At 43.7% G+C, this 25,269-nt stretch overlaps 1 protein-coding gene across 8 annotated transcripts in view; it reads right to left on the bottom strand.

Moving 5' to 3' along the window:
* Positions 1-25,269, bottom strand: part of SYCP2 (synaptonemal complex protein 2) — a 752,024-nt gene that overhangs the window by 18,930 nt on the left and 707,825 nt on the right. For all 8 annotated transcript variants that reach the window (XM_029611557.1, XM_029611556.1, XM_029611555.1 and 5 more), the window contains 5 exons: positions 17,262-17,356; positions 17,070-17,169; positions 16,292-16,350; positions 14,971-15,049; positions 13,525-13,581 (listed from right to left, as the gene is read on the bottom strand). In XM_029611557.1, coding sequence (XP_029467417.1) covers positions 13,525-13,581; positions 14,971-15,049; positions 16,292-16,350; positions 17,070-17,169; positions 17,262-17,356 — 390 coding nt within the window. The remainder of the gene's footprint in view (positions 1-13,524; positions 13,582-14,970; positions 15,050-16,291; positions 16,351-17,069; positions 17,170-17,261; positions 17,357-25,269) is intronic.

Here is a 25,269-nt window from a genome sequence, read left to right as displayed (position 1 = left end):
GTAGATGTGACTCGGTTATTTACACTTTCGAATAATAGAAGGACTAGGGGGCATTCCATGAAGTTAGCAAGTAGCACATTTAAGACTAATCGGAGAAAATTCTTTTTCACTCAACGCACAATAAATCTCTGGAATTTGTTGCCAGAGGATGTGGTTAGTGCAGTTAGTGTAGCTGGGTTCAAAAAAGGTTTGGATAAGTTCTTGGAAGAGAAGTCCATTAACTGCTATTAATCAAGTTACTTAGGGAATAGTCACTGCTATTAATTGCATCAGTAGCATGGGAACTTCTAGGTGTTTGGGTAATTGCCAGGTTCTTGTGGCCTGGTTTGGCCTCTGTTGGAAACAGGATGCTGGGCTTGATGGACCCTTGGTCTGACCCAGCATGGCAATTTCTTATGTTCTTATGTTCTTATTCAGTATTAAGCTTCTCACTCTAAGAGCAAGATTCTGAATATATTTCTCCCAAGTCTCAAAAATAATTGTTGACATTTAAAGGTGACAGCGGATGCTCTATTATTCATTTGCCTCATATCATGCAAAAAGTTATGCCATTGCCAAAAAGATGGACCACTTTCCTCTCTCCAAGTCATCAAAATAGTCTATTTGCCTAGCACATAGGCCTTCCTGATGAATAAAACATCCCTCTTATTCTTAAATTGTAGAGGAAAATGCTCAAAAAGTATAGTCATAGGAAACATTGGTATCCTATACTCCAGCACCTGTGGTCACCTTGGTCAAAAAAATCTGAGACTGTGAGAATGATTAAAAAATATGAGATAAGGTATCATTATCTGTCTTGCATTTACTGCACATCTCTGTGTTAGATATTCCCACTTTAAATGCCTCGGCTTGGGATATGTTAGCTCGACTTAAAAATCTGAGCTGTAAAAATTTGTCAGAAAGGTCCTTAATGTGCTTAAAGCAAAATTTCAAAATTCAGTCTGTAATTGCAAACCCATTCTCGTGAGTCCAATGATTCACCATAGATCACAGACTCATCACAGACATACATTTCCACACTGCTTTCTGAAGCGTGGACATCGATTATTTATTTATTTATTAATTTATTTAAAAACATTTACTACCCGCCCTTCCTATGTTCAGAGCAAGGTACAATATAAACATACACAGACAAATGAGAGGAGGGAACAGGACAACGCATAAATCTTAGGAGAAGGGGAAAAAACAAGCACCTGGGGAGTAAGTAAGTTCATTCGCGATTGGGGCCAGAGGTGAGGGGAATAGAAGACATGTTGGGAGTAGTCCATTGTCATTTACGTTTGGGAACGCTTTCTTGAAGAGGAAAATTTTTAGGGCTTTTTAAAAGAAAGTTCTTTCTCAGAGACATCTTACTCCCTTAGGTAGACTGTTCCATAGGAGTGGTCCTGCAGGGAAAAATGCACATTCTCTAGTTTCCTCAAAGTGGGTGAGCTTTGGAGGTGGAGCATCTAGTAGCATTAGGTTCAACGATCTGAGTGGTCAGGAAGGGGCAAAGATTTTTATTGTTGATGAGAACCATGGGGAGTTTAAGTTGTGGATTGATGAGTGAATAATCATAGCAAGCTTATATTGAATTTGGTAGGAAATAGGGAGCCAGTGAAGAAATTTGAGTACAGGAGAGATGTGATCGCACATGGGAGTGCTGGTAAGGAGTCTTGCTCATGAATTTTGTATGATCTGTAGTGGACGGGTAGCGTGTAAAGGTCAGGAGGGAGTTGCAGAAATCTATCCCAGAGAATAGTAGAGACTGAAGGACTGACCTGAAGTCTGAATGTTCGAGAAGGGTCTTAAGTTGACGAAGCAAGCGTAGTTTGTAGAAGGAGGAGTTGGTAATAGTTCTTATATGGTTATGCATGGAGAGAGAGAGGTCAATTTTGTACACTTTGGGAGATGGAGATGGAATGGGAATCAAAAGAGATATGCTTGGGAGTGTCAATGACTGGATGGTGTGATAACACAATGATTTCCATTTTAGATATGTTGAGGGCTCAGAGGTGTCAAGGAGGAAGTAAAAGAGTCAATTTGGACTTGGGTCCTGTTGTTAAGGTATGAAGAGAACCAGGTCAGTACCGAACCAGTTATTCTAAAGGAGCACAGTTTTGAGAGTAGAATGGAGTGACTGACCATGTCAAACGCAGCAGAGATGTCAAGTATATATAGGAGGAACGAGGAGCTGTGGTCAAAACCCCATCTCACAGTATCAAAGCTGGATAGCAGCAGCAATTCAGTGCTGTGGTGCTTCCTGAACACAAACTAGTTGAAGATATTAGTAGTATCAATGAAGTTGCAGAGTTAGTGGAGAACTGCAGTTTCTAATCCTTTGGCCATGAAAGATAGGGCGGAGATTGAGTGGTAATGGTCGGATCAGCTATTGGTTTTTTGATTATGGGTGGGACTGAAGCTTGATTTAGATCAGGGATGACGCCATGTTGTGGTGATGAGTTAATTAATTTAGTGATAAACAGTGCAATATCCATTTATATCAATTTAAGTAAAGATGTATGGCATGGGTTAAGGGGATTAGATGAAGGTTTTAGGTTACTGATAATCTTAGTGGTGTCCAATGCTGTAATGTTGTCAAAGCGTTCCCAGGTTGGACCTTGAATGTTCAGATAATTGTCGGATTCTTCAGAATAGGAGTTATTGAAGGTGCTATTGACAGTTGCTGTCTTGTTGGTAAAGTAAGAGGCGAATGTCTCCACAATGTTCATCCCCGGGATGATAGAGGGGGTTAAGCTGAAGTTAATTATATTTTTTACGGAGGTATATAGTTCTCTGGGGTTGTTTTGTGTGGCTGACAGTTTCTTGTAGATAGCAAGTGTTGCTTACCTGTAACAGGTGTTCTTACAGGACAGCAGGATGTTAGTCCTCACATATGGGTGACATCATCAGGATGGAGCCCAATCACGGAAAACTTCTGTCAAAGTTTCCAGAACTTTGACTGGCCCCTACTGGGCATGCCCAGCATGGCACTAACCCTGCAGCCAGCAGGGGGTCCCCCTTCAATCTTATTTGATAGCTACAGGCAGTGCCGAAAAAATAAAACAACAAAACGTTACGAACCCAACACTGAGGGGCGGCAGGCGGGTTTCGTGAGGACTAACATCCTGCTGTCCTGTGAGAACACCTGTTACAGGTAAGCAACACTTGCTTTCTCACAGGACAAGCAGGATGGTAGTCCTCACATATAGGTGAGTACCGAGCTGAGGATGTCCGAACATGCACCAAAGATACCCAACGGCATGCAACAGGCACAACAACTGGGGTGGAATTTGGTAGAGGGCATCCTGAACCCCACCCCACGTTGGAAATAGGTTACGCAGGACAGATTGGCCAAAGATGGAATCCTGTCTTCCGGCTTTGTCCAAGCAATAGTGGGCTGCGAAAGTGTGGAGAGAACTCCAGGTGGCAGCCCTGCAAATGTCAGGAAGCGGCACCGATCTTAGGTGTGCTACTGAAGTCGCCAAGGCCCTTACAGAGTGTGCTTTAACATGGTCTTGGAAAGGAATGCCTGCTTGCTGGTAGCAAAAAGATATGCAGTCTGGCAACCAGGAGGAGAGAGTCTGCTCACCCACAGGTTGCCCTAATTTGTTAGGATGGAAAGAAACGAATAACTGAGTGCTCTTCCTGTGGGCAACTGTACGGTCTAGATGGAACGCTAGAGCCTGTTTACAGTCAAGGGTATGCAGAGCCTGTTCCCCTGGGTTGGAGTGGGGCCTGGGAAAGAAGATAGGTAGTATGATGGATTGATTAATGTGAAACTCCGAAACTACCTTAGGCAAAAACTTAGGGTGAGTGCGGAGTACCGCCCGGTCCTGCAGGAGTTTAGTGTAAGGCGGATAGGTAACTAGGGCCTGTAACTCACTAACCCTGCGAGCTGAAGTGATAGCCAAAAGGAAAATCACTTTCCATGTGAGATATTTTAGGTCACAGGAGTGAAGAGGTTCAAATGGTGGTTTCATGAGCCGCCCGAGAACCAGATTAAGGTCCCAAGAAGGGGCCAGAGGACGTAAAGGTGGCTTGATATGGAGCAAGCCTTTAAGAAAACTTGTTACGAGGGGTTGTACCGATATAGGGACATCCCCGACACCTTTATGGAAGGTGGCTACCGCACTGACATGCATTCTGATGGAAGAGGTCTTTAGACCTGACTCCGATAAGTGCCAGAGATAGTCCAAAAACCTTGGGATTGGACAGGAAAAGGGATCAAGGGATTGCGAAGAACACCATGATGTATACCTTTTCCATTTATAGGAATAAGATTTTCTCGTGGAAGGCTTCCATGAAGCAATCAGGACACGAGAAACCGAATCTGAAAGGTTAAGTGGTTGAAGGATTAACCTTTCAACATCCATGCCGTCAGGGACAAGGCCTGAAGATTGGGATGGCGTAGACATCCGTCGTTCTGAGTGATCAGAAGCGGGTGCATTCCCAAGGGAATGTGCCTGCGGATGGAGAGATCCTGGAGTATGGGAAACCACACTTGGTGTGGCCAGTGAGGTGCTATCAGGATCATTGTTCCCTTGTCCTGATGGAGCTTCACGAGAGTCTTCGAGAGAAGAGGAAGTGGAGGGAATGCATAAAGCAGACCGGTTGCCGACGAGAGGGAGAATGCATTTCTGGGCTGAGAGCGCAGTAGTTGTCCACTTTGTGGTTCTGAGGGGACGCAAAGAGGTCTATTTGGGGATGACCCCATTGCTGGAAGAGAGAGGTCGCTACCGAGGGATTGAGAGACCACTCGTGCGGTTGGAAGACATGACTCAGTTTGTCTGCCAAGACATTGTGCACTCCCGGCAAATAGGTGGCTCTGAGGTACATCGAGTGGGAGAGCGCTTCCGCCCAAATCTGCGCAGCTTCCTGACACAGAAGAAGGAGCCTGTGCCTCCCTGCTTGTTGATGTACCACATGGCCACCTGGTTGTCCGTCTGAATCAGGATGACGTGATTTGATAGGCAATCCTGAAAAGCTCTGAGAGCATATCGCATTGCTCGAAGCTCCAGGAAATTTATCTGGTATTTGGCTTCCTCTGGAGACCAAAATCCTTGTGACTGTAGATCGTTCACATGAGCTCCTCACCTGAGGTTGGAAGCGTCAGTGGTGAGAATGAGTTGAGGGTCTGGCACTTGAAAGGGCAGTCCCTGGAGGAGATTGTTCTGATCTTTCCACCAGGTGAGAGACAGACAGAGTGCTTCAGTGATGTGGACAATGGTTGACAGAGGCTGAGTCGCTTGAATCCATTGTGATATCAGTGTCCAATGCATGACTTTCATGGTCAGGCGGGCCACTGGTGTGAGATGGACTGAGGACGCCATGTGTCCGAGAAGGACAAGGAATTGCCGAGCTGTTGCTGTATACTGAGACTGCAACTGGTGAGCGAGGGACACGAGGGTTTGCACTTGTTGTTGAGGTAGAAAGGCTTTTGCCTGTAAGGTGTCCAAGTCTGCCCCAATGAACGACAAGGTTTGAGATGGGACTAAATAGGATTTCTCGTAATTGACGAGAAATCCTAGAGAAATTAGAGTGTGTAGGGTCAAATCCAGGGACGATCAAGCGGCTTGCTGGGTTGGGGCCCTGACTAACTAGTTGTTTAGATAGGGGTAGACGTGAACACCTTCTTTTCTGAGAAAGGCTGCGACAACTATGAGACATTTGGTAAAGACTCGTGGTGCCGATGCTAGGCCGAATGGAAGCACCCGGTATTGATAGTGCCTTGGGCCTACTAAAAATCTGAGGTACTTGCAATGAGTTGGAGCTATCGCAATGTGGGTGTATGCGTCCTGGAGGTCCAGAGAGCAGAGCCAGTCTCCTCTTTGTAGAAGAGGTAGAAGCGAGCCCAAGGTTACCATCTTGAACTTTTCCCGGTGAAGGTACTTGTTGAGGGCACTTAGGTCCAGAATTGGATGAAGCCCCCCGGATTTTTTGGGGATCAAAAAGTACCGGGAATAGAACCCTAGGCCTTTTTGCGAAAGAGGAACGGGTTCTATTGCCCTTAACTGGAGAAGAAGGGAAACCTCCTGCTCCAGAAGGACAGAGTGGTCGGTTACTCTCCACACTTGTAGTGATTCCAGTGGAAGAGCAAGAAAGTTCAGGTGGTAACCCTGAGCAATGATTGTTTGCACCCATTGGTCGGTAGTGATTGATTGCCACATGCCGTGAAAGTGGCACAATCGACCTCCCACTGGTAAGCCAGGCAGAGGAATCAGGCTGCTGCTCTCCAAGGGGAAAGTCAAAAACCTGAAGCAGGCCCCGGCTGGGGAGCTGCTTGTGGCTTTTGCTTCCGGGGCTGGCGAGGCTGAGATTTTTGATAAGGCCTCGTAACTCGGGACCTTGTTGGTGGAGGATAGTACTTCCTTGGGCGGAAGAATGACTTCTTAGATTCCTTCTTGAAGGGCTGTCTAGAAGGGAAGTCAGAAGGTATCGATGAGAGCTGTTTGAGGGTCTCATGATGGTCCTTTAATTCAGCCACTATTTGCTGAATCTGTTCACCGAACAGATTATCTCCTATACAGGGCAGGTCAGAGAGCCTGTCTTGTACAACAATAACATACTCTACCCATCACAACATGGGTTCAGAAAACACTATAGCACCGAAACATTACTAATCTCTCTTACAGATAATGTACTACGCGGATTTGATAGCGGAAAACACTACATCTTGATATTACTAGACCTGTCCGCAGCATTCGACACCGTAAACCATAACATACTATTAAAAAGACTGGAAGAGATTGGATTACAAAAAACAACACTTGATTGGTTCACATCCTACCTGACAAATAGATCCTATCAGGTACAGATAAAAAACACAACATCAGTCAAAATCGACCTAAAAACAGGAGTCCCCCAGGGTTCAGCACTCTCAGCAACCCTGTTTAACATCTACATTCTCCCCCTATGTCACCTGCTGGCAGGGCTAGGTATCATACACTTCATATATGCAGATGACATTCAACTGATTCTATCAGTAGAGGAATCAATTGAGAAAACACTGAATTTTGCAATGATGTACATAGACATAATAAAACAGCTTTTAAACCAAATGGAACTAGTAATAAACATAGAAAAAACCAAATTTATACACCTTGAACGAAAAAACATTGTAAGAATCGAAAATCCCATCAAAATTAAAAATGACAAGACAATCGAGCTAACTAATAAGGCTAGAAACCTAGGAGTAATTATAGACACCAAATTCAGCCTTAAGCAACACATATCAATAAAAGTGAGAGAAGGCTATGCCAAATTAATGATCCTTAGAAGACTAAAACCCTTATTAACTCAAGATCACTTTCGCACAGTACTACAAGCACTAATATTTGCTAGCACAGACTACTGTAACACACTTTTCCTAGATTTACCATACACCACAATCAGGCCACTACAAATACTACAGAACTCAGCTGCACGAATACTAACTGGAAAAGGAAGAAGAGATCACATCACCCAAACACTTGCTGATTTGCACTGGCTCCCAATAGAACAAAGAGTCCAATTCAAAACACTTTGCACAGTTCATAAACTAATAAACGACGAAAAGGCCGACTGGCTAAACACTGCCCTATGATTACATGTCCCTCAAAGAAATCTCAGATCAGCGAATAAAGCACTACTAACCATACCCTCAGTCAAAACAGCAAAATTGACCCAAGTTAGAGAGAGAGCGCTATCCTTGGCAGGACCGTTATTATGGAACACATTACCACTTGAGCTTAGACTTATGAAAGAACTAAAACTCTTCAAAAAGAGCTTAAAAACTTGGCTATTCAAAAAAGCATTTCACAGTGAGGTCGCTGAATAACAACAAATTCCTACAGCTGAAAGCCACCTATAAAAAGCAGAATGTTACTTTTTTGTTTTAATCATAATTAAATTTTAAATTAAAACAGTTATCACATATGATTACCACAGTATCATATAAACAGTATCTCAAACACACTTCTCATTTAGAGTATATTATGAACTATGTAACCGTAAAATATTGGCACCCCATGGATAACTTAGAAAGCAAACCAAACCTATTTTGTGCCTAAATGTAAACCGTTGTGATGGTGCATCACTAAACAACGGTATAGAAAAGTTTTTAAATAAAATAAATAAATAAATACTTCTGGGCGAAGGTCAGAAGACTTGAGCCAGGCCCAGCGTCTTGCCGAAATGGCAGTTGCAGACACTCTAGTGGAGGTGTCGAAAATTTTGTAAGCTGTTCTTATCTCATGCTTTCCTGCCTCAAACCCCTTGTTGACAAGGACTGAAGATGTTCTTGGAATTGGTCAGGCAGGGTTTCGGAGAAGTCCTGTATTTGCTTGAAAATGACCCTGTTGTATTGGGTCATGTACAGCTGGTAAGAAGCAATTCTGGAGATGAGCATGGCCCCTTGGAACACTCGTCGACCAATATTGTCTAGGAACTTGTGTTCCTTGACAGGAGGGGTAGAGGAGAGAGGCTTCGTCCTTTTTGCTTTCTTTTGAGCTGATTCTACCACAACTGAGTGGTGGTCGAGCTGAGATTTTTGAAAGCCAGGTGCTGACTGTACTAGATAGGTAGTGTCAGCCTTTCTGTGTACTGGGGCATTGGATCCAGGGTTTTTCCAGTTCTTTTTGAGGAGGTCAAGAAGAACTTGATGAATGGGAATAGAAGTAATAACTTTAGGGGCATCAAGGAACTGGAGAAGCTCCATCATTTATTATTTATTTATTTATTTATTTATTTATTTAAAGCTTTTCTATACCGGCATTCATGATACAATCATATCAAGCCGGTTTACAAATAACAGGGGGGTGCAATAACTTTGTTCTTTTTAACCAGTGCAGAGGAAGCAAAAAGTTACAATATAACAAGGTTGTTGAAACTGGGGCAGGAAGAAGACATTCTGCCCTGGGGGTTTGAAGTACCTGAAGGTCCTGGCAAGGCTGAAATGGATCCCAACACCATCTTCTCCCTGCACTGCTAATATGGGCCACACAGTCCTAAAATACATTTAAAAAACTCTGAGACTCACCCGTACTGTCCTTGAAAGAAGCCCCCAAATCTCCAATATTTGTGCCTGTCACTGCACAGCAAGCTCAGCCACTGCACAGTTTGCACAAAGGAAAAAATAACAACTCTTAAAAGGAGAAGGCAGATCAAGACCAAAGGGGGAGGGGAAAAGGACCAATCCTGACCCCCCAATCCTGGACACGCTGTCCTGAGGGAGGGAGCCTAAGGCTTTCTCCTCAGGAGCGCTCCTCTTTTTTTAATTAAAAAAAAAAATCTCAGATCTCAAGGACCCTGATCAACTGAGGGAGTGAAAGCTAGTCTTTCACCTCAGGAGCCTCTCCAACCTTTTTATTTTCGACACAGGCCTGCCATCTGCAGGAGACAGAGAATACGTCCAGGCTGGTGTCAACATGGATGCATATAAGGAGTGACATCAGTGAGCTGTTGATTTCTGTCTCCATCTGCTGGATTGTCCTGATTGTAAGAAGATGATACTGAATTATCATAGTACAGGGTTATAATAATCAGAGCCTGAAGTACTGTACGGAAATTACCTAGCCCTAAATATGGCTTAATTTTTCAGAGCATCCAAAACATGAAAAAGGAACTCTGCACCACAACTTTCACTTGAGTCTATGTAGCATGCGCGCAGAGATGTGTAGGAATTTGACAGGATGTCTGCGCGGTTGTTGGGCAGGAAGTTCATTGTGACTGTAGTGCCCAGAACTGCTCCATATGGGATTTATGGTAGTTAAACAGAAATCCCAGGGAAATGTAGTAGATTTATAGTGAGTCTTGGAGAATTTAGAGCTCCTTGCTTGGATTGACTCCTATTAGGCAGTTGTCCAAGCAAGGAAAAGCGTGAATGATGTTTTGCTCCATAGAGAAACAGCAGTCACTGCTAGGCATTTAGTGACTTACACAAGTTGTCGAAGCTAGTGCGAATGGCAGAACTTGGCATTGGAATGCTGTTGACTCACTGTGAAGCACATAGAAAGACTAGAGGAGAGAGGCAACCTACTTATTGCGGTAAGGGAAGCACGGTGACGAGAGATACCATTTTACCTGTCCCTTCTGAAGAAAGTTGTTGACATTTCTGAGGTCCAGGATGGGCAGACAGCATCTACTTTCTGTTGAAAGAAGGAATAGTGGGATTAACCCCCCCCCCCCCCCGCCTTGTAGCGTCCGGGGGACTGTACCCCGAGCCCTGGTACTAAGAGGGATGGCCGCTCTGATATCCGGCAAGGTTGAGAGACCAGGAGGCTGTCCAACTGGCGGAGCTGATGTAATCTGGATATCAGCTGGTCTCACGCAGGAGCGTGAGCGGTAAAAGTCTTACCTGCATCTCTGTCTGCTGTGCAAGAAAACGTCGAGAGCTGTTGCTAGGTCTCGAGGTGGGCTTGCAATTGAGGCAGTGACTGCTGGATCTTGTGTCTAGCAGATCAGCTAATGTATCTGGGACTTTGGGCCGTGATTAGGAACCACAAGCCAGAGTATTATCGAGTACGGAGTCCCGTTGCTGGCAACGGGAGGATATCTCGATGCAATCCCAAATTATTGGTAGAGAGGTTCTCTTGGTGTTGTGTCAAACATAGCTGGCATTAGCGATATGTGACACCAATAAGGTTCTTGGAGAATACGACCTAGAACCTTCCGAAACCATGTGGTCCGATTTAGTGATCAGGTCTCGATGGGATTGTTGCTGAAGTGGGATTAGAGTACTTACCGTCCTTTGTGGTGGATCGCAGAAGGACAAGTCGGTGAATATCGATGGCTCCGTGGATTTCAGGAGGCATCGAGGACAGCCTGAGGGATGTAAACGTCCGACTCAACTCTGTAAGCTGGTAAGGTAGCATAGCTACAGAGGAGAGAGGCTAGGTGTTACTGGCGCTTCCACATTATTTTGTGATGACTCAGTACCCGGCACCGGTGTTGGTGGGGAACGTCTCGGCGCCTTGGGTGCAGAGGAGCACAGGCCTCATGAACCTTGGCCCGCTTCGCAACTGGCTCAATGGACATTGACGCCGCTGCAGAATAAGTATCCCTAGGAGCTTGGTCCGGTCATTCCCCAGCACTGAGAAACTGCCACCGATGTGTGGAACAGTGCGGTGGCAGTAGCAATGTCTCCCTCGGTGCTCAGCCCGGTCATTCTCCAGCACCGAGTAAGATGCCACCGATGTCCTGGATTGTTTTGGTGGGCGGACGGTCACCGTGCCAGTGACGATGATTGCCATGGTGCTCGGCCCGGTCTTTCCCCAGTGCCGAGGTGGATGCCCTCACTGTCTTGGATGGCGAGTGGTGACGGACTGTCACCATGCCTGCACTGCTCCTGGCACTGTCTAGTGCCCTAGGATTATACGGGGCTTTGGTTAAGAACCCGAAGTATGGAGCGTTTTGTTTAGTCAAGGGCATTGCGTTTAGGTGCGCCAGTAGTATTGATGGTATCGATGGTGGCATTGAAGGCGGCATCGAGGGTATCGTCGAAGGCATCGATGGCACAAGCAGAGCACTGATAACATCGACGGAAGCACCGATGGTATCGATGTAGGTATTGATGGATTCGATGTGGCATCGATGAATCGATGAGTCATTGATGGCATCGGTGGAATCGACGTCGGCATCAATGGAATCGATGGTGGCATCGACGAAGGCATCGATGGTAGCAATGGAATCGACGAAAGCATCGATGGTATCGACGAAGGCATCGATAGAATCAATGATGGCACCGATGGAAACAACTTGGTCGTCGATGGCATGGACACGGGCATCAATGGCATGGATGAAATCGACACTGCCATCGATGGCATCGACATGGGCATCGATGGCATCAACATAGGCATCGATGGCATCAACATTGGCATCGATGGCTTCGATATGGGCATCGATGGCATTGATGGAATCGACCTGGGCATCGATGGAATCGATGTGGGCACTGATGGAATTCATGGAGGGATCAGTGGCATCGATGTAAACACTGATGGCACTGACAGAATCGATGCGGGCATCGATGGCATCAATGAAAGCATTGATGGCATCAATGGAGGCAGAATGGCATGGATGGAGACACCGACGGTATCGATGGGGGCATCGACCACAACGAAGGCACCGAGGGAATCGATGGAGGCATGGATGGAATAGATGAGAGCATCGATGGCCTTGACAGTGGCCATCGATGCTCTCATCTATCCCTATCCCTCTAGCCCCAATAATCCAATGGAGGATCGCAGGAGGACACTCGCAGGCTTTGTGGGGCTAACTGAGGATGAAAATATAGGGAGAAGGGAGGCTGCAATTCGGTTGGTAAGCCAGGGAAACTGTTAGTGAGGTGACAGGAACCTACCGAAAAACAGGGCATAGAACTTACCAAGCATCAATTAAATATACGTGAAGGGAGACCCGTGTAGGTAAAAATTATTTGTGAAGTAAAACGTCAAGTATTTCCGTGAGGAAAAGTTGTGAGAAATCTCTCACAGAGCTCCTGAATGTGAGGCAAACTGCAGCACGGAAAAAAAGAGACTGAAGGGAGACCTCTGTGGACACAGGGATAATGGCATCCTGGGCATGCTCAGTGCACTCAGGGGCGGATTTTCAGAGCCCTGCTCGCGTAAATCCGCCCAAAACCGGGCGGATTTACGCGAGCAGGGCCCTGCGCGCCGGTGAGCCTATTTTACATAGGCTCACCGGCGCAGAACCCCGGGACTCGCGTAAGTCCCGGGGTTTTCAGAGTGGGCGTGTCGGGAGGCGTGTCGGGGGGCGGGGCCGGAGCGCGCGGTGTTGCGGGGGCGTGTCGGCAGCGTTTTGGGGGCGGGTACGGGGGCGTGGCTACGGCCCGGGGGCGTGGCCGCGCCCTCCGTACCCGCCCCCAGGTCGCGGCCCGGCGCGCAGGAGGCCCGCTGGCGCGCGGGGATTTACGCCTCCCTCCGGGAGGCGTAAATCCCCCAACAAAGGTAGGATGGGGGTTTAGACAGGGCCGGGCGGGTGGGTTAGGTAGGGGAAGGGAGGGGAAGGTGAGGGGAGGGCAAAGGAAAGTTCCCTTCTAGGCCGCTCCGATTTCGGAGCGGCCTAGGAGGGAACGGGGGTAGGCAGCGCGGCTCGGCGCGCGCAGGCTATACGAAATCGATAGCCTTGCGCGCGCCGATCCAGGATTTTAGCCGATACGCGCGACTACGCGCGTATCTACTAAAATCCAGCGTACTTTTGTTTGCGCCTGGAGCGCAAACAAAAGTAGGCTGTTCGCGCTCGTCTGAAAATCTACCCCTCAATGTGCCAGTCAAAGCTTTCTAGAAATTTTGACAGAAAGTTTTCCATGATAGGGCTCCGTCCAGTGATGTCACCCATATGTGAGGACTACCATCCTGCTTGTCCTGGGAAAAAGTAAATTCTCCATCAGTTCAATCGAAACAAAACTATTTTAGTACTCTGAATACTTCACATATCCAAATAACTTAATTCAGCCAAAATCAGTCTATCAAAACTGTTTAGACTTGGAGTGGGTCTTTTAAGAGCATAAAGAACAAATGCAGGTTTAGGAAAAATAGATTCATTTACCATTTCTTTGAGAAGTCTCTCTTGAACTACTTTCATATCTTCCCGCATCAGATGCATCTAGAAACATATATCCATAAGAAACTAATGTTTGTTTTGTATCTGATATGAAACATGTTTTATAATGAACAAAACTGCAATATGAAATCAGATTTAGCACTGAAAATGAGACAAATCTTTAAGTCACAGAATGGGATATGCTCATGCCACCCAACTTTTGATATATGGGGTCCATATTCAAATGCTACTTAGCCGAATAAGTAAGACTTACCCAGCTAAATGGTGGCCGCTGAATATCCAGCTATATCACATAGCCAGAAAAGTCACTTATCCAGTTAAGTGGTTAGCCAGATAGTCACTGGGCGGACAGTGGATTTAACTGGACAGTGCTACTTATCTGCTAATTTACCCCAGATTCATCAAAATGCTATAATAACACATGGATAACACCTGCAGTAAGAAAAAGGGGCATGTTTATGGTAATTTTTGAATTACCACTAGACAGAGAGAGAGACAGAGACAAAGAGACTGAGACTATTTATAAGACCTTCATCGTACTCAACTATTTATATCTCTATAGAAGGGCCAGCTAATAGCTCGAGGTGAGGTGTTGGTGGTGGTTTAGAGTTTAGGGGCCAATTTTACATGCAGAGTGAGACGTACGAACAGCACAGTACACTTCAGTGAAGATTTGACGTCATTTGGAGTGAGGAAAGTCTCACAATGTTCTCTCACCTTGGCTTGATGGACCTTATGACAGGGTACCATCAAGCTAGGGCGAGAAAACATAGTAGAAATTTCAACTTTGTGAGACTTTCCTCACTCCAAATGACGTCAAATCTTCACTGAGGTGTACTGCGCTGTTCGTACGTCTCACTCTACATTTTTTTGTTCTATCTACCTTGCATACTATTTCAAAGAGAAATACTTAAATAGGATTTCTGTAGCTTAATCAGAGTGGCTGTAATCCAGTGTTATCTTTATTAACATTTAGGAATCACCTTTAAACACGGCGATGTACAAAATAAAACAAGAATATATCTAGATTTGGTAGATATACAGAGACTTCTTGAGAACTGAAGACATAAAACTGCATACCTTATGGTATCTGTGTATATACCATGTACCAAGACACCCTATCAGGTGTTATTGCTCAACAAATGTCCAAAATGAAAAATCTTCAACAAAATCCTAGTAAGTCCACCACAATGAATAACAGTCCAACAAAAGCACCATGGATTAATGCCATTGATCCCTGGTGATTTTGCTCAACAAACATCCAGCTAGAGGTTACTAGGCTTAGTGTAGAAATCCCTTGTGTAAGTGACCCAGGACTTATACTGACAGGGTCCTGTTTGGTTGGACTATACCATACAAATACCAACCCTTAACAGCTACCTTCAAACAACAACTACACTTAAGTACAAAGATAAAAAATAAAAGGCATACCTCTGATGTAAAAATATTTTCCTCATAGTCAATGCAGTTGAAGATATTATTTTCAAATGATGATTTAAGATGATGAATCCTAATATAATAAAATATTTACAAAGAACTTTCACTGATAGAAATGCATAATTTCTATCTGAGCTATTATGATAAACTGATTTATAGGTTTCTTTAAGGAAACATACATGAAGGGGGAAAGACTATCATAAACGCTAAAATCACTTCTCACAGATGCCAGTACTAGTCAGTTTCTGCAAAATATTTGTCTGTTTAATGGCTCTATTGCTTCCACTTTTGGTCTTATTCTCATGTTTTCTTTAAATTTTGCCTGCTTAGGATGATGATGGGGATCATCAGAGCTACCTGATTTATTTAGATTCATGACAAGGATAATTATGTAGGAGGCATTTTTGGAAAACATTACACACTAAGAAGAAGCATTATCAATTTTTACTCCAAAATGTTTCTATATTTATCAATGGAGCTATCTTAGTATTTCCAATGTAAAAAGAGCCAGGCAAAACTGAAGCAACGTTTGCATGGGAGAAAACCAGAGCAAATACCTGATAAATTTGCCCACAGATTTGCTCAACAGTACTTAAATAAAAATCAGAAAGAAAAAGTGGCATCTTAAATTGTTTGGTCTATAAACTAAACTATCTAAACCAGTGGTTTCCAAACCTATCCTGGAGGAACCCCATCCAGTCAGGTTTTCAGGATATCCACAAAGACTATGCATGAAATGCCAAATTAGCCACCAACGGTTGGTTCTCTCCCAAATACTTTTCTACACAAAACGCTGTGTTCTTCTCAGCATAGAATGCCTATCACTTCTCAGCCCGACACAGGACCGTGTTCATTCAAAATATCATATTTTGAATAAAGCACCCTGATGAAGAACGGTTGTTCGAAACATGGTCCCATGTCGGGCTGAGAAGTGATGGGCATTCTACGCTGAGAAGAATATAGCGTTTTGTGAAGAAAAGTATTCGGGAGAGAACAGACCATTGGTGGCTAATTTGGCATTATTCAGATAAGTCATGGTGTTATAATTATGAGACTGAAAAAAATCAATATTTATTAGTTATAATTTTTTAAGTGCCTAACAAAAGAAGAAAAAAAATATTGGGACATTTTCAGAGAACTATAATTAAATGTAAGGCCAAAGATTTTATGATTGTCTATGTTATAATGCAGTAAAAAATTGTTGGTGAGGTGGAGTATTGAGGTATTAATTTTATTTTCCACCCACATTAGATTATTCTGGGACAATGTTGTTGGTCTAATTAATAATTTATAGATACTAACAAACCATACTGACCTCTGTTGTTCATTCCTCTGATAAGCACAAAATGTATTTATTTGTTGTTTCATAAAATTCTAAAAATAGCAAACAAAATTATCTATAATAAACACTAAAAATATGCAGTAGTTCTTAAAAACAAAAATTAAATGACCCCAATCTTTGTGCGACTGATAGACATAGCTTTTTATATTATGTCATACCGGTACTGGCTAGTCTTATTACAATAAAGAGAAAAAGTTATAATGCAATAAAAATAAGAACAATAACTGAAGGGTTAGAAATGATCCTTTTTACTATAAAATTAAGACACTGTTAGGGTGGTCTTTATTGTACAATCTAGACATCAGTTTTGTGTCTTGGAATAAAGTCAAGCTACGTTACAATGGTTTGTAAAATGGATACCAAAAGGCTGTGGAGAACCTGTCAATATCCCCTATCTACTTTTAAAAAAATGTCTTTATTCAAGAAAGCTCAGCTCATTAGAGTATTTATGTTTTCCATCAGGCTGCTCTTTCTCACATCTACAGCTTGATCAACAGGACCAAACAAAAAACAAGAGATGGGCTCAAAATCATGCAACAAGTCAGTGATGGACTCGACTTTCATAGGACTAGAAAGACACTTAACATATCTCCAAGCAGAATTCACAAGGCTGTAAAATCTATCACCTATACATTTCAAGAAAAATCCTGATAGAAAAGCAACACTAACCTATGATAAAAAGGCAATATAAAAAGTCAGATGACATGTTTAAAAATAAGTTATGTTGCAATATATAATTTTAGGAACATACTGAAAATTCTTTCTCCATATTTTTTAAAAACTGTGAATCTTTTTCAAAGCTTTCAAGCTCATCCAAGATGGTAATTTGGAAGTTGTCCAGCCGTTTTATCCTGTTATAAAAACAAACAGATAACCTGTTTAAGAAAAGCAGATGGTATATAATATTAAAGGGAATATGTCTCTGAGGTTCTCTCCTACTAACCTACTTTCGTGGATCTGAATGCTCATTGAAGCCAAATGCTGCTGAGCTGATTTTAAAGATTGCTTGGTAAAACAGTCCAGTTTTCTCGAGCGATTCTATAAAGAAGTGTTTATATTATTTGTTGAACTATTCATTTAGTTGAATCTCACTAAAATGTTACACAAAGCAAGTTTTCAACTATGTATGCATGTGCTACAATCCATTCATGTGCTACAGCTGAAAAGAGACAGAAAACCAGAGACAATCCACTAAACAATGTATAAATGCCGCACCAAGAATTAGCTATTTTATTTACTAATGGGGGTAATTTTCAAAAGGAGTTATGCCTGTAAATATAACTGCTATTGTAGAAATTTTCAAAAGCCATTTACTTGAGTAAAGTGCACTTACTCAAGTAAATCCTATGGACAATTCAATGGCATATATTGTAGCAATTTTCAAAAGCCAACTTACTCAAATAAAGCAGAGTTGCTTACCTGGACAGCAGGATGTAGTCCTCACATATGGGTGATGTCACCGGACGGAGCCCTATCAAGGAAAACTTTCTGTCAAAGTTTCTAGAAACTTCTGACTGGCACACTGAGCCTACTGAGCATGCCCAGCATGCCATTATCCCTCGAGCAACAGGGGTCTCCCTTCAGTCTCGTTTGTAGCAATAAGTGTGAGCGAAAAATAAATAATAAAACGTTTCGGATCTAACTCCGTGGAGTGGCAGGTGGGTTTCGTGAGGACTACATCCTGTTACAGGTAAGCAACTCTGCTTTATCCCAGGACAAGTAGGATGGTAGCCCTCACATATGGGTGATTAGCAAGCTGAGTCATATATGTTTGGACCAACAGCGTTCAACTTGTGCAACAGGCACAACAACTGGTGTACTGTTGGAAAAATGAGGCAGCCTGAAATCACGGCAGGTTGGATGTGGAAGGAGTTGGGATTATACTGGAAATAAGTTCTTTAAGACAGATTGTCCGAAGGCTGAATCTTGTTGTCCTTCCTTGTCCAAGCAGTAATGGGCTGCAAATGTGTGAAGAGAGCTCCACGTTGCAGCTTTACAGATGTCAGCAATCTGTACTGAATGATAGTGTGCTACTGAGGTTGCCATGGCTTTTACTGAGTGCGCCTTTACTCATTTCTTGAGAGGAAGGCCTGCTTTGTCGTAGCAGAATTTAATACAGTCTGCTAGCCAATTGGAAAGAGTTTGTTTTCCCACTGCAACTCCTGGTTTGTTTTTATCAAAAGAAACAAAGAGTTGGGTGGATTTCCTCTGGACTGCAGTGCAGTCTAGGTAAAATGTAAATGCATGTTTACAGTCCAAAGTGTGTAAAATCTTCTAACCTTCGTGAGTGAGGCCTTGGGAAAAATGTGGGCAAAACTAGAGACTGATTCAAGTGGAAGTCAGTAACCACCTTGGGAAGGAATTTAGGGTGAGTACGTAGAACCACTCAGTCATGTAGGAACCTTGTATAGGGTGAGTATGATACAAGTGCTTGTAGCTCACTAACTCTTCTAGCAGATGTAATGGCTACTAGGAAGAGAACCTTCCATGTAAGAAATTTAACATCGCAGGAATCTATAGGCTCAAACGGGGAACGCATGAGCCTTGTTAGTACTACATTTAGATCCCATTCAGTGACTGGTGGCTGTAAAGGGGGCTTAAGTTGTAATAGACCCCTCATAAATCGACTGATAAGGCGTTGCGCTGTTACTGGGGCATCCCCTACTCCCTTATGGTACGCTGAGATAGCACTCAGGTGTACTCTCACTGAAGAGGTCTGGAGGCCAGAGTCTGAAAGATGCCAGAGGTAGTCTAATAGAGATGGAGTGGGGCAGGAAAAAGGGTCCATACCTTTTTACGTGCACCATATGGTGAATTTATTCCACTTAGAACGATAGGATTTTCATGTGGAGGGTTTTCGTGAAGCTATAAGCACTTGAGAGACATGAGTTGAAAGGTTGAGCAGTTGGAGGATCAAGCTTTCAACATCCAAACTGTGATGGATAAGTTCTGGAGGTTCGGATGGCGTAACATGCCTTGGTTCTGAGTTATGAGAGTGGGCACTGTGCCCAGGCGAATGGGTTCTCTGAGCGAGAGGTTGAAAAGTATGGGAAACCATACTTGTCGAGGCCAATACGGGGCTATGAGTATCATTGACCCTTTGTCCTGTTGTAGCTTCACTAGAGTTTTGGCTATGAGCGGTATCGGGGGATACGCGTATAAGAGGCCTGAGTTCCAGGGACGAGCAAAGGCGTCCATGGCTAACTTGTTTCTCTGTCTGTGCACGGTGCAGAATCTGTCCACTTTGTGATTCAATTTGGACTCAAAGAGGTCTATTGTTGGTTGACCCCATTGTTGAAAGATTCTGGTCTTTACTGCCAGATCCAGGGACCACTCGTGGGGATGGAACTGACGGCTAAGGTGATCTGCAACTACATTGTATATGCCTGCTAGATAAGTGGCCCGGAGAAACATGGAATGTGTTAGGGCCCAGTCCCAGATCTGCGTGACTTCTTGGCAGAGGAGATAAGAGCCCATGCCTCCCTGTTTATTCAGGTACCACATGGCAACTGTGTTGTCTATTTGTATTAGAACAGTCTTGTGAGAAAGGCAGTCCTTGAATGCATAAAGAGCATAACGTATAGCTCGAAGCTCTAGGAAGTTGATCTGAAATGTTGCTTCGAGCTTTGTCCAAGTACTTTGAGTTTGAAGATTGTCCACATGAGCTCCCCAACCTAAGGTGGATGCATCTGTGGTTAAGGTTACTTGCGGAACTGGTTGCTGGAAGTGTAGACCTGTTAGCAAGTTGTTCGTGTTCGTCCACCAGAGAAGAGATAAACATAATTGGTGGGTTATTTAAATTGGAGATGACAGTGTTTGAATGGCTTGGAGCCACTGCAATCTCAAAGTCCATTGCGTTATCCTCATGGCTAATCTGGTCATAGGAGTGACGTGGACCATGGAAGCCATGTGTCTCAGTAGTGTTAGGAATTGATGGGCTGAGGCTGTTTTCTTTGTGCGCAGAGATACAGCTAGTCTGGAGAATGTGTCTGCGCGGTCGAGGGGCAGGAAGGCCTTTGCCACTGTGGTATCCAACTCTGCTCTGATGAAATGCAGGAGGCGAGATGGAATCAGGTGGGATTTTTGTAGTTGATGAGAAATCCCAACGAGTGAAGCAATTTAGAGTGTCGAGAGCTTCTTGCTTGGATTGGCTCTTGATGAGCCAGTCGTCCAGGTAAGGAAAGACGTGTATGTGATTCTTGCATAGATGGGCCACAGCTACTGCTAGGCACTTTGTAAATACAAGGGGTGCCGAGGCAAGTCCGAAAGGCAGGACCCGGTATTGAAAATGTTGATTTCCCACTAGGAAACGTAGTTACTTGCGATGAGGAGGGAAAACTGGAATGTGAGCGTTTCCCACTAGGAAACGTAGTTACTTGCGATGAGGAGGGAAAACTGGAATGTGAGCGTAAGCGTCTTGCAGATCCAGAGAACAGAGCCAATCTCCTGTTTGTAGAAGGGGAAGTATGGTGCTTAAGGACACCATCCTGAACTTTTCTTTTCATAGAAATTTGTTGAGATTGCGGAGGTCTAAGATGGGGCGGAGGCCTCCTGTTTTCTCTGAAATGAGAAAATTGCAGGAGTAGAATCCTCTGCCCTGCTGAGGTCGGGGAACAGCTTCCACGGCTCTGGCGTCCAGAAGGTTGGATATTTCTGACTCTAGAAGAGTTGTGTGATCTTTGTGTATCCACAGTGAGTTGGGTGGGGAATTTTCCTGTATCGTGAGAAAATTTTGATGGTAACCATGAGTTATAATAGAAATTATCCATTGATCTGTGGTGATGTTCATCCAATTGGGTATAAAGTGATGAACTCGACCTCCTACAGGTAAATTTGGATTTGGATTTTTGGAGGGGCTGCTGTTCTCTGGAATCTCTTCAAAATCCAGATGCCTGGCCTATTTGTGGTGGAGGCTGGGGTCTGGATGCTTTAGGCTGTCTAGGATGTCCTCTCTGAGGTGGCTTAGTTGTTCTTTCTCGAGAAGCAGGTGGGTAATACCTGCGAGGGTGGTAGAATGGATTTTTAGCATCTTTCCTAGATGAGCATCTGGCAGAAGATGGGGGTTCTGTAGTGATCATTGGTAGTTGACGCAGAGTTTCATTATGATCTTTAAGTTGTGCAACGGCATCTTGTACTTTATCACCAAACAAGTTTTCGCCAGTGCAAGGCAAGTTAGCTAGCCTATCTTGAACTTCAAGCCTGAGGTCTGATGCTTTCAACCATGCCCATCTCCTGGCACTAATGCCCGTTGCTGACATTCGAGAGGCTGTTTCGAATGAATCGTAAGCTGCATGGACCTCGTGCTTTCCAGCCTCAAGGCCCTTATGTGTAATGGTATTAAAGGTGTCCTGATGTTGCTGTGGCAGAGTTTCTGCTGCTTCTTGAACCTGTTTCCACAGGTTTCTTTGGTACTGTATCATGTATAGCTGATATGAGGCAATTTTTGACAACAGCATGGAGCCCTGGAACATTTTGCATCCTAAAATGTCCAGAAACATTTGATCTTTGCCAGGAGGTGTTGAGGAATGCTGATGAAACCTCCTTGATTTCTTTTGTGCTGATTCTACAACTACCAACTGATGTGGGAATTGTGGTTTCTGGAAACGGGGTATGTGCTGCACCAAGTAAGTAGCATCTGCTCTTCTGTTCACTGGAGGAACAGTGCAGGGATACTCCCAAAGTCGATGCTGCAGGTCTACTAGTACTTCGTGTACTGGAATAGCCACGATTTCCTTTGGAGCATCAATAAATTGGAATACCTCCAATGTCTTGTCTTATATCCTCCTCTGTTTTTAGATCAAATGGGATTGTTTCTGACATTTCCCTTATGAAATTTGCAAAGGAGAGGTCTTCAGGTGGAGATTTTCTCCTTTCCTCTGGAGGAGAGGGTTCTGACAATATATCTTCTGTAGAAGAGTCAGTGTCCATATCTTCCCAGGTGTCTGAGAAGGTTTCTGGTCGAGGTCCTGGACGAGGAAGGAAGATTGGTGTTGAAGGACGTAAAGGCATTGATGGATCCGTCAATGGTTTCAATGTATGCTTCGGTGGCATCGATGGAAATGGTTGTGGCACCGATGGCATTAGAAGGAAATCTCGGACGTCTCGGTCCCAAGAGTCCTGAAGGTCCAGGCATCGATTGAGGTATCGGTGACTGTGGACCATCGTCGGTGCCTTCTTCATCCGATGACCCAGGAATAGGAATCGGGTCCTTTGGAGGCTGCACCTGTTGTTTGGGTATCGGTGGCACAGGCTGTGTTGGTAAGGCACCGATCAATGTATCTAGTCTGGTAAGCAATGGTGCGAACATCAATGGCTCCTGAGTCAGTGCTGGTATGTGGACCGGCACTGGTGATGTATTTCCCGGAGGGCATCGATGACTGCCTGGAGGATAAATCTGTCCAGTTCCTCCCGTATAGCTGATGAGGACAGAGTAGCTACAGGGGGTGGCAGATTAGGCGGAACTGGCTCTTCCACAGATCCCTGTGGGGGCGCAATACCCGGCACCGATATCGGTGGGGATCGCCTTGGATGTTCTGGTATAGAGAGCATACTCGGCTCCTCTAACCTTGTCCTCTTTGTGAGCAGTTCGATGGCCATCGAAGTCGCTCCGGCATCAGTACCGGCACCGGGCATGCAGTCCCATCGGTACCGTTGTTGATGTTTTTCACGGTTCTTGGCCCGGTCTTTCTCCAGCGCCGAGGTAGATTTTGTCGATGACTTTGATGGAGTCGGTGAAGGGCGGTCACCACTGCCTTCATGTACCCGGCAGGTTTTTATTATCACCTTTTTGGATACCCCTGCCGGTGAGGACTGTGTAGATGTCGATGGAATCAATTGGAGTTTAAACAGAGTTTCCATTTTTTCCAGGCAAGCCCGCTTACCCTTCGGTGTCATTTCGGCACATTTAGAATAAGAGAAGACGTTGTGTGTAGAGCCGAGGCATAAGACACACACGTCATAAGGGTCGGTTATCGACATAGTGCGAGGGCACTCTGGGCATTTTCTGAATCCTGTTGCCATAATGGCAAAAGGTTGAGGCCTGACAGCTGTCGATGACATGCGGACACCGAGGGATGGTGAGATCGGTATCGACCGCAAAATTTGACTATTTTACTCACCAAATCGAAGAAAAAGGTTTTTAAATGGGAGACCCCTATGAGGGGATATTTTTCTGAGGAATCCTTAATATTTTTTCCATGAGGAAAATTGTGTGAGGATTCACACAGAGCTCCTAACCGTGAGGCAAACTGCAGCGCGGAAAAAAAGAGACTGAAGGGAAACCCCTGTGGCTTGAGGGATAATGGCATGCTGGGCATGCTCAGTAGGCTCAGTGTGCCAGTCAAAAGTTTCTAGAAACTTTGACAGAAAGTTTTCCGTGATAGGGCTCCATCCGGTTATGTCACCCATATGTGAGGACTACCACCCTGCTTGTCCTGGGATAAAATGTATTTACTCGAGTAAATGCTTTTTAAAATCAGGCCCTAATCTGTTTATGTTTTTCTTGAATTCTGAAAACTAATATTTTAATAAAATGTCACAACTCTGAATAAAACAGCAGATTACAACCAAGTATAAAGGCTGAGGTTTAATAAAATTAGTCCTCAAAAGCAATATCTAACTGATATTTTCAGTTTCTCGGGAGGCATAAGTTATCACAACTTTATTGGCTTCAACCATTTCCTTAATAAATGAAATTCCTAAAGTCTCTTTTGTCCTGTATGTTTGTCTTAACTAGATTGCAAGCTCTATGGCGCAGAGACTGTCTCTTTTGTGTATTTTTACAGTGCTGTGTACAAATATAGTAGTGACATGGTGTCTAGGTCCCTGTACCTCAAAAACACAGAAGTATGAAAATCAGTAACCTCTGAGCCATTCTGAATCTCTGAAATGACCTGTGCTATACTGCTGTTTCTAGTTCTATTTTATTTTTTTTTTCTTCTGTACTTATCTTTTCCATCGACCACCTGCAGCTGTCAGAACTGTGAAGACAGCTGAGCTTTGTTAAGATAAGGAACAGAGAATGACCTTTATGACTGATGTATTGTACTTGGAAATGCTCTCAGAGTTTGTCTTAATTAGCATCAAACTCTAGATAAATGATGATGCCTTTTGACTTTTACAATTAGTATAGACATATACCTATTGCATGCAGAATTTCACATATTTAGTTATTAGGAATTTTAGATGCTTGCTGCCTATGTTATTTTGATACTTCTTTACTTTGTATTGAAGTTAGTAATATGTAATCAGGAGCTCTTCTATCAATTAAATAGATTGATGGAAGCAAGATCAAAGCACCCAGCTAAATTCTCCTGGCCATGTAACCTGACTTACATATGTAATTACAATACATTAGGCCAAGTGATTCTGAGATAGTTTAACTTGACTTATATTGAAATAAAAAAATAGTATTTAACTTCTTCTGTCATAAGCCCATGAATGATCAATCAGAAAAAGAGTATATATACCGTGTGGTCCAGAAGATTGGGGCTGCTGTGCTATCCAGAATATGGCATGCCCGAGATCCAGGCAGATTTAACTCATGGGTAAGAACCATTTTTATTTTTCTGAATCTATTATATGACTTCATCAATTAAATACTTTCCTCATGTAAAATAAAAATCATATTCTTTTTTAAGAATATATCTCTGACTGAGTTATTGAGTGCCTCTGATCTAATAAATAATTAACTGAGTTCAAAATGATGAATCATTTCTAAGGAGCACTGTATTCTAAGGTAAAGAGAGTAATCTTTAAGGGAACCCCTTACTAATGTCTGTCTTACTTAGAATTAACTATCATAGCAGAACCGAGACAGTAGCACTATAGAAATAAGTATTATCAGTTGTAGCAAATCCAGTCCACTTCCTAAACTATCTTGGTTATGATATTTTAGGAACTTAATACATTTGCCCATAAATGTAAACCTTTCTTTGTAATTCCACACAGAA

Source organism: Rhinatrema bivittatum, chromosome 8, assembly GCF_901001135.1.
Source record: "Rhinatrema bivittatum chromosome 8, aRhiBiv1.1, whole genome shotgun sequence".
Lineage (NCBI taxonomy): Eukaryota > Metazoa > Chordata > Amphibia > Gymnophiona > Rhinatrematidae > Rhinatrema > Rhinatrema bivittatum.
Note: the sequence above shows the minus strand (reverse complement) of the source record. Positions and strands in the feature narration are given on the sequence as shown.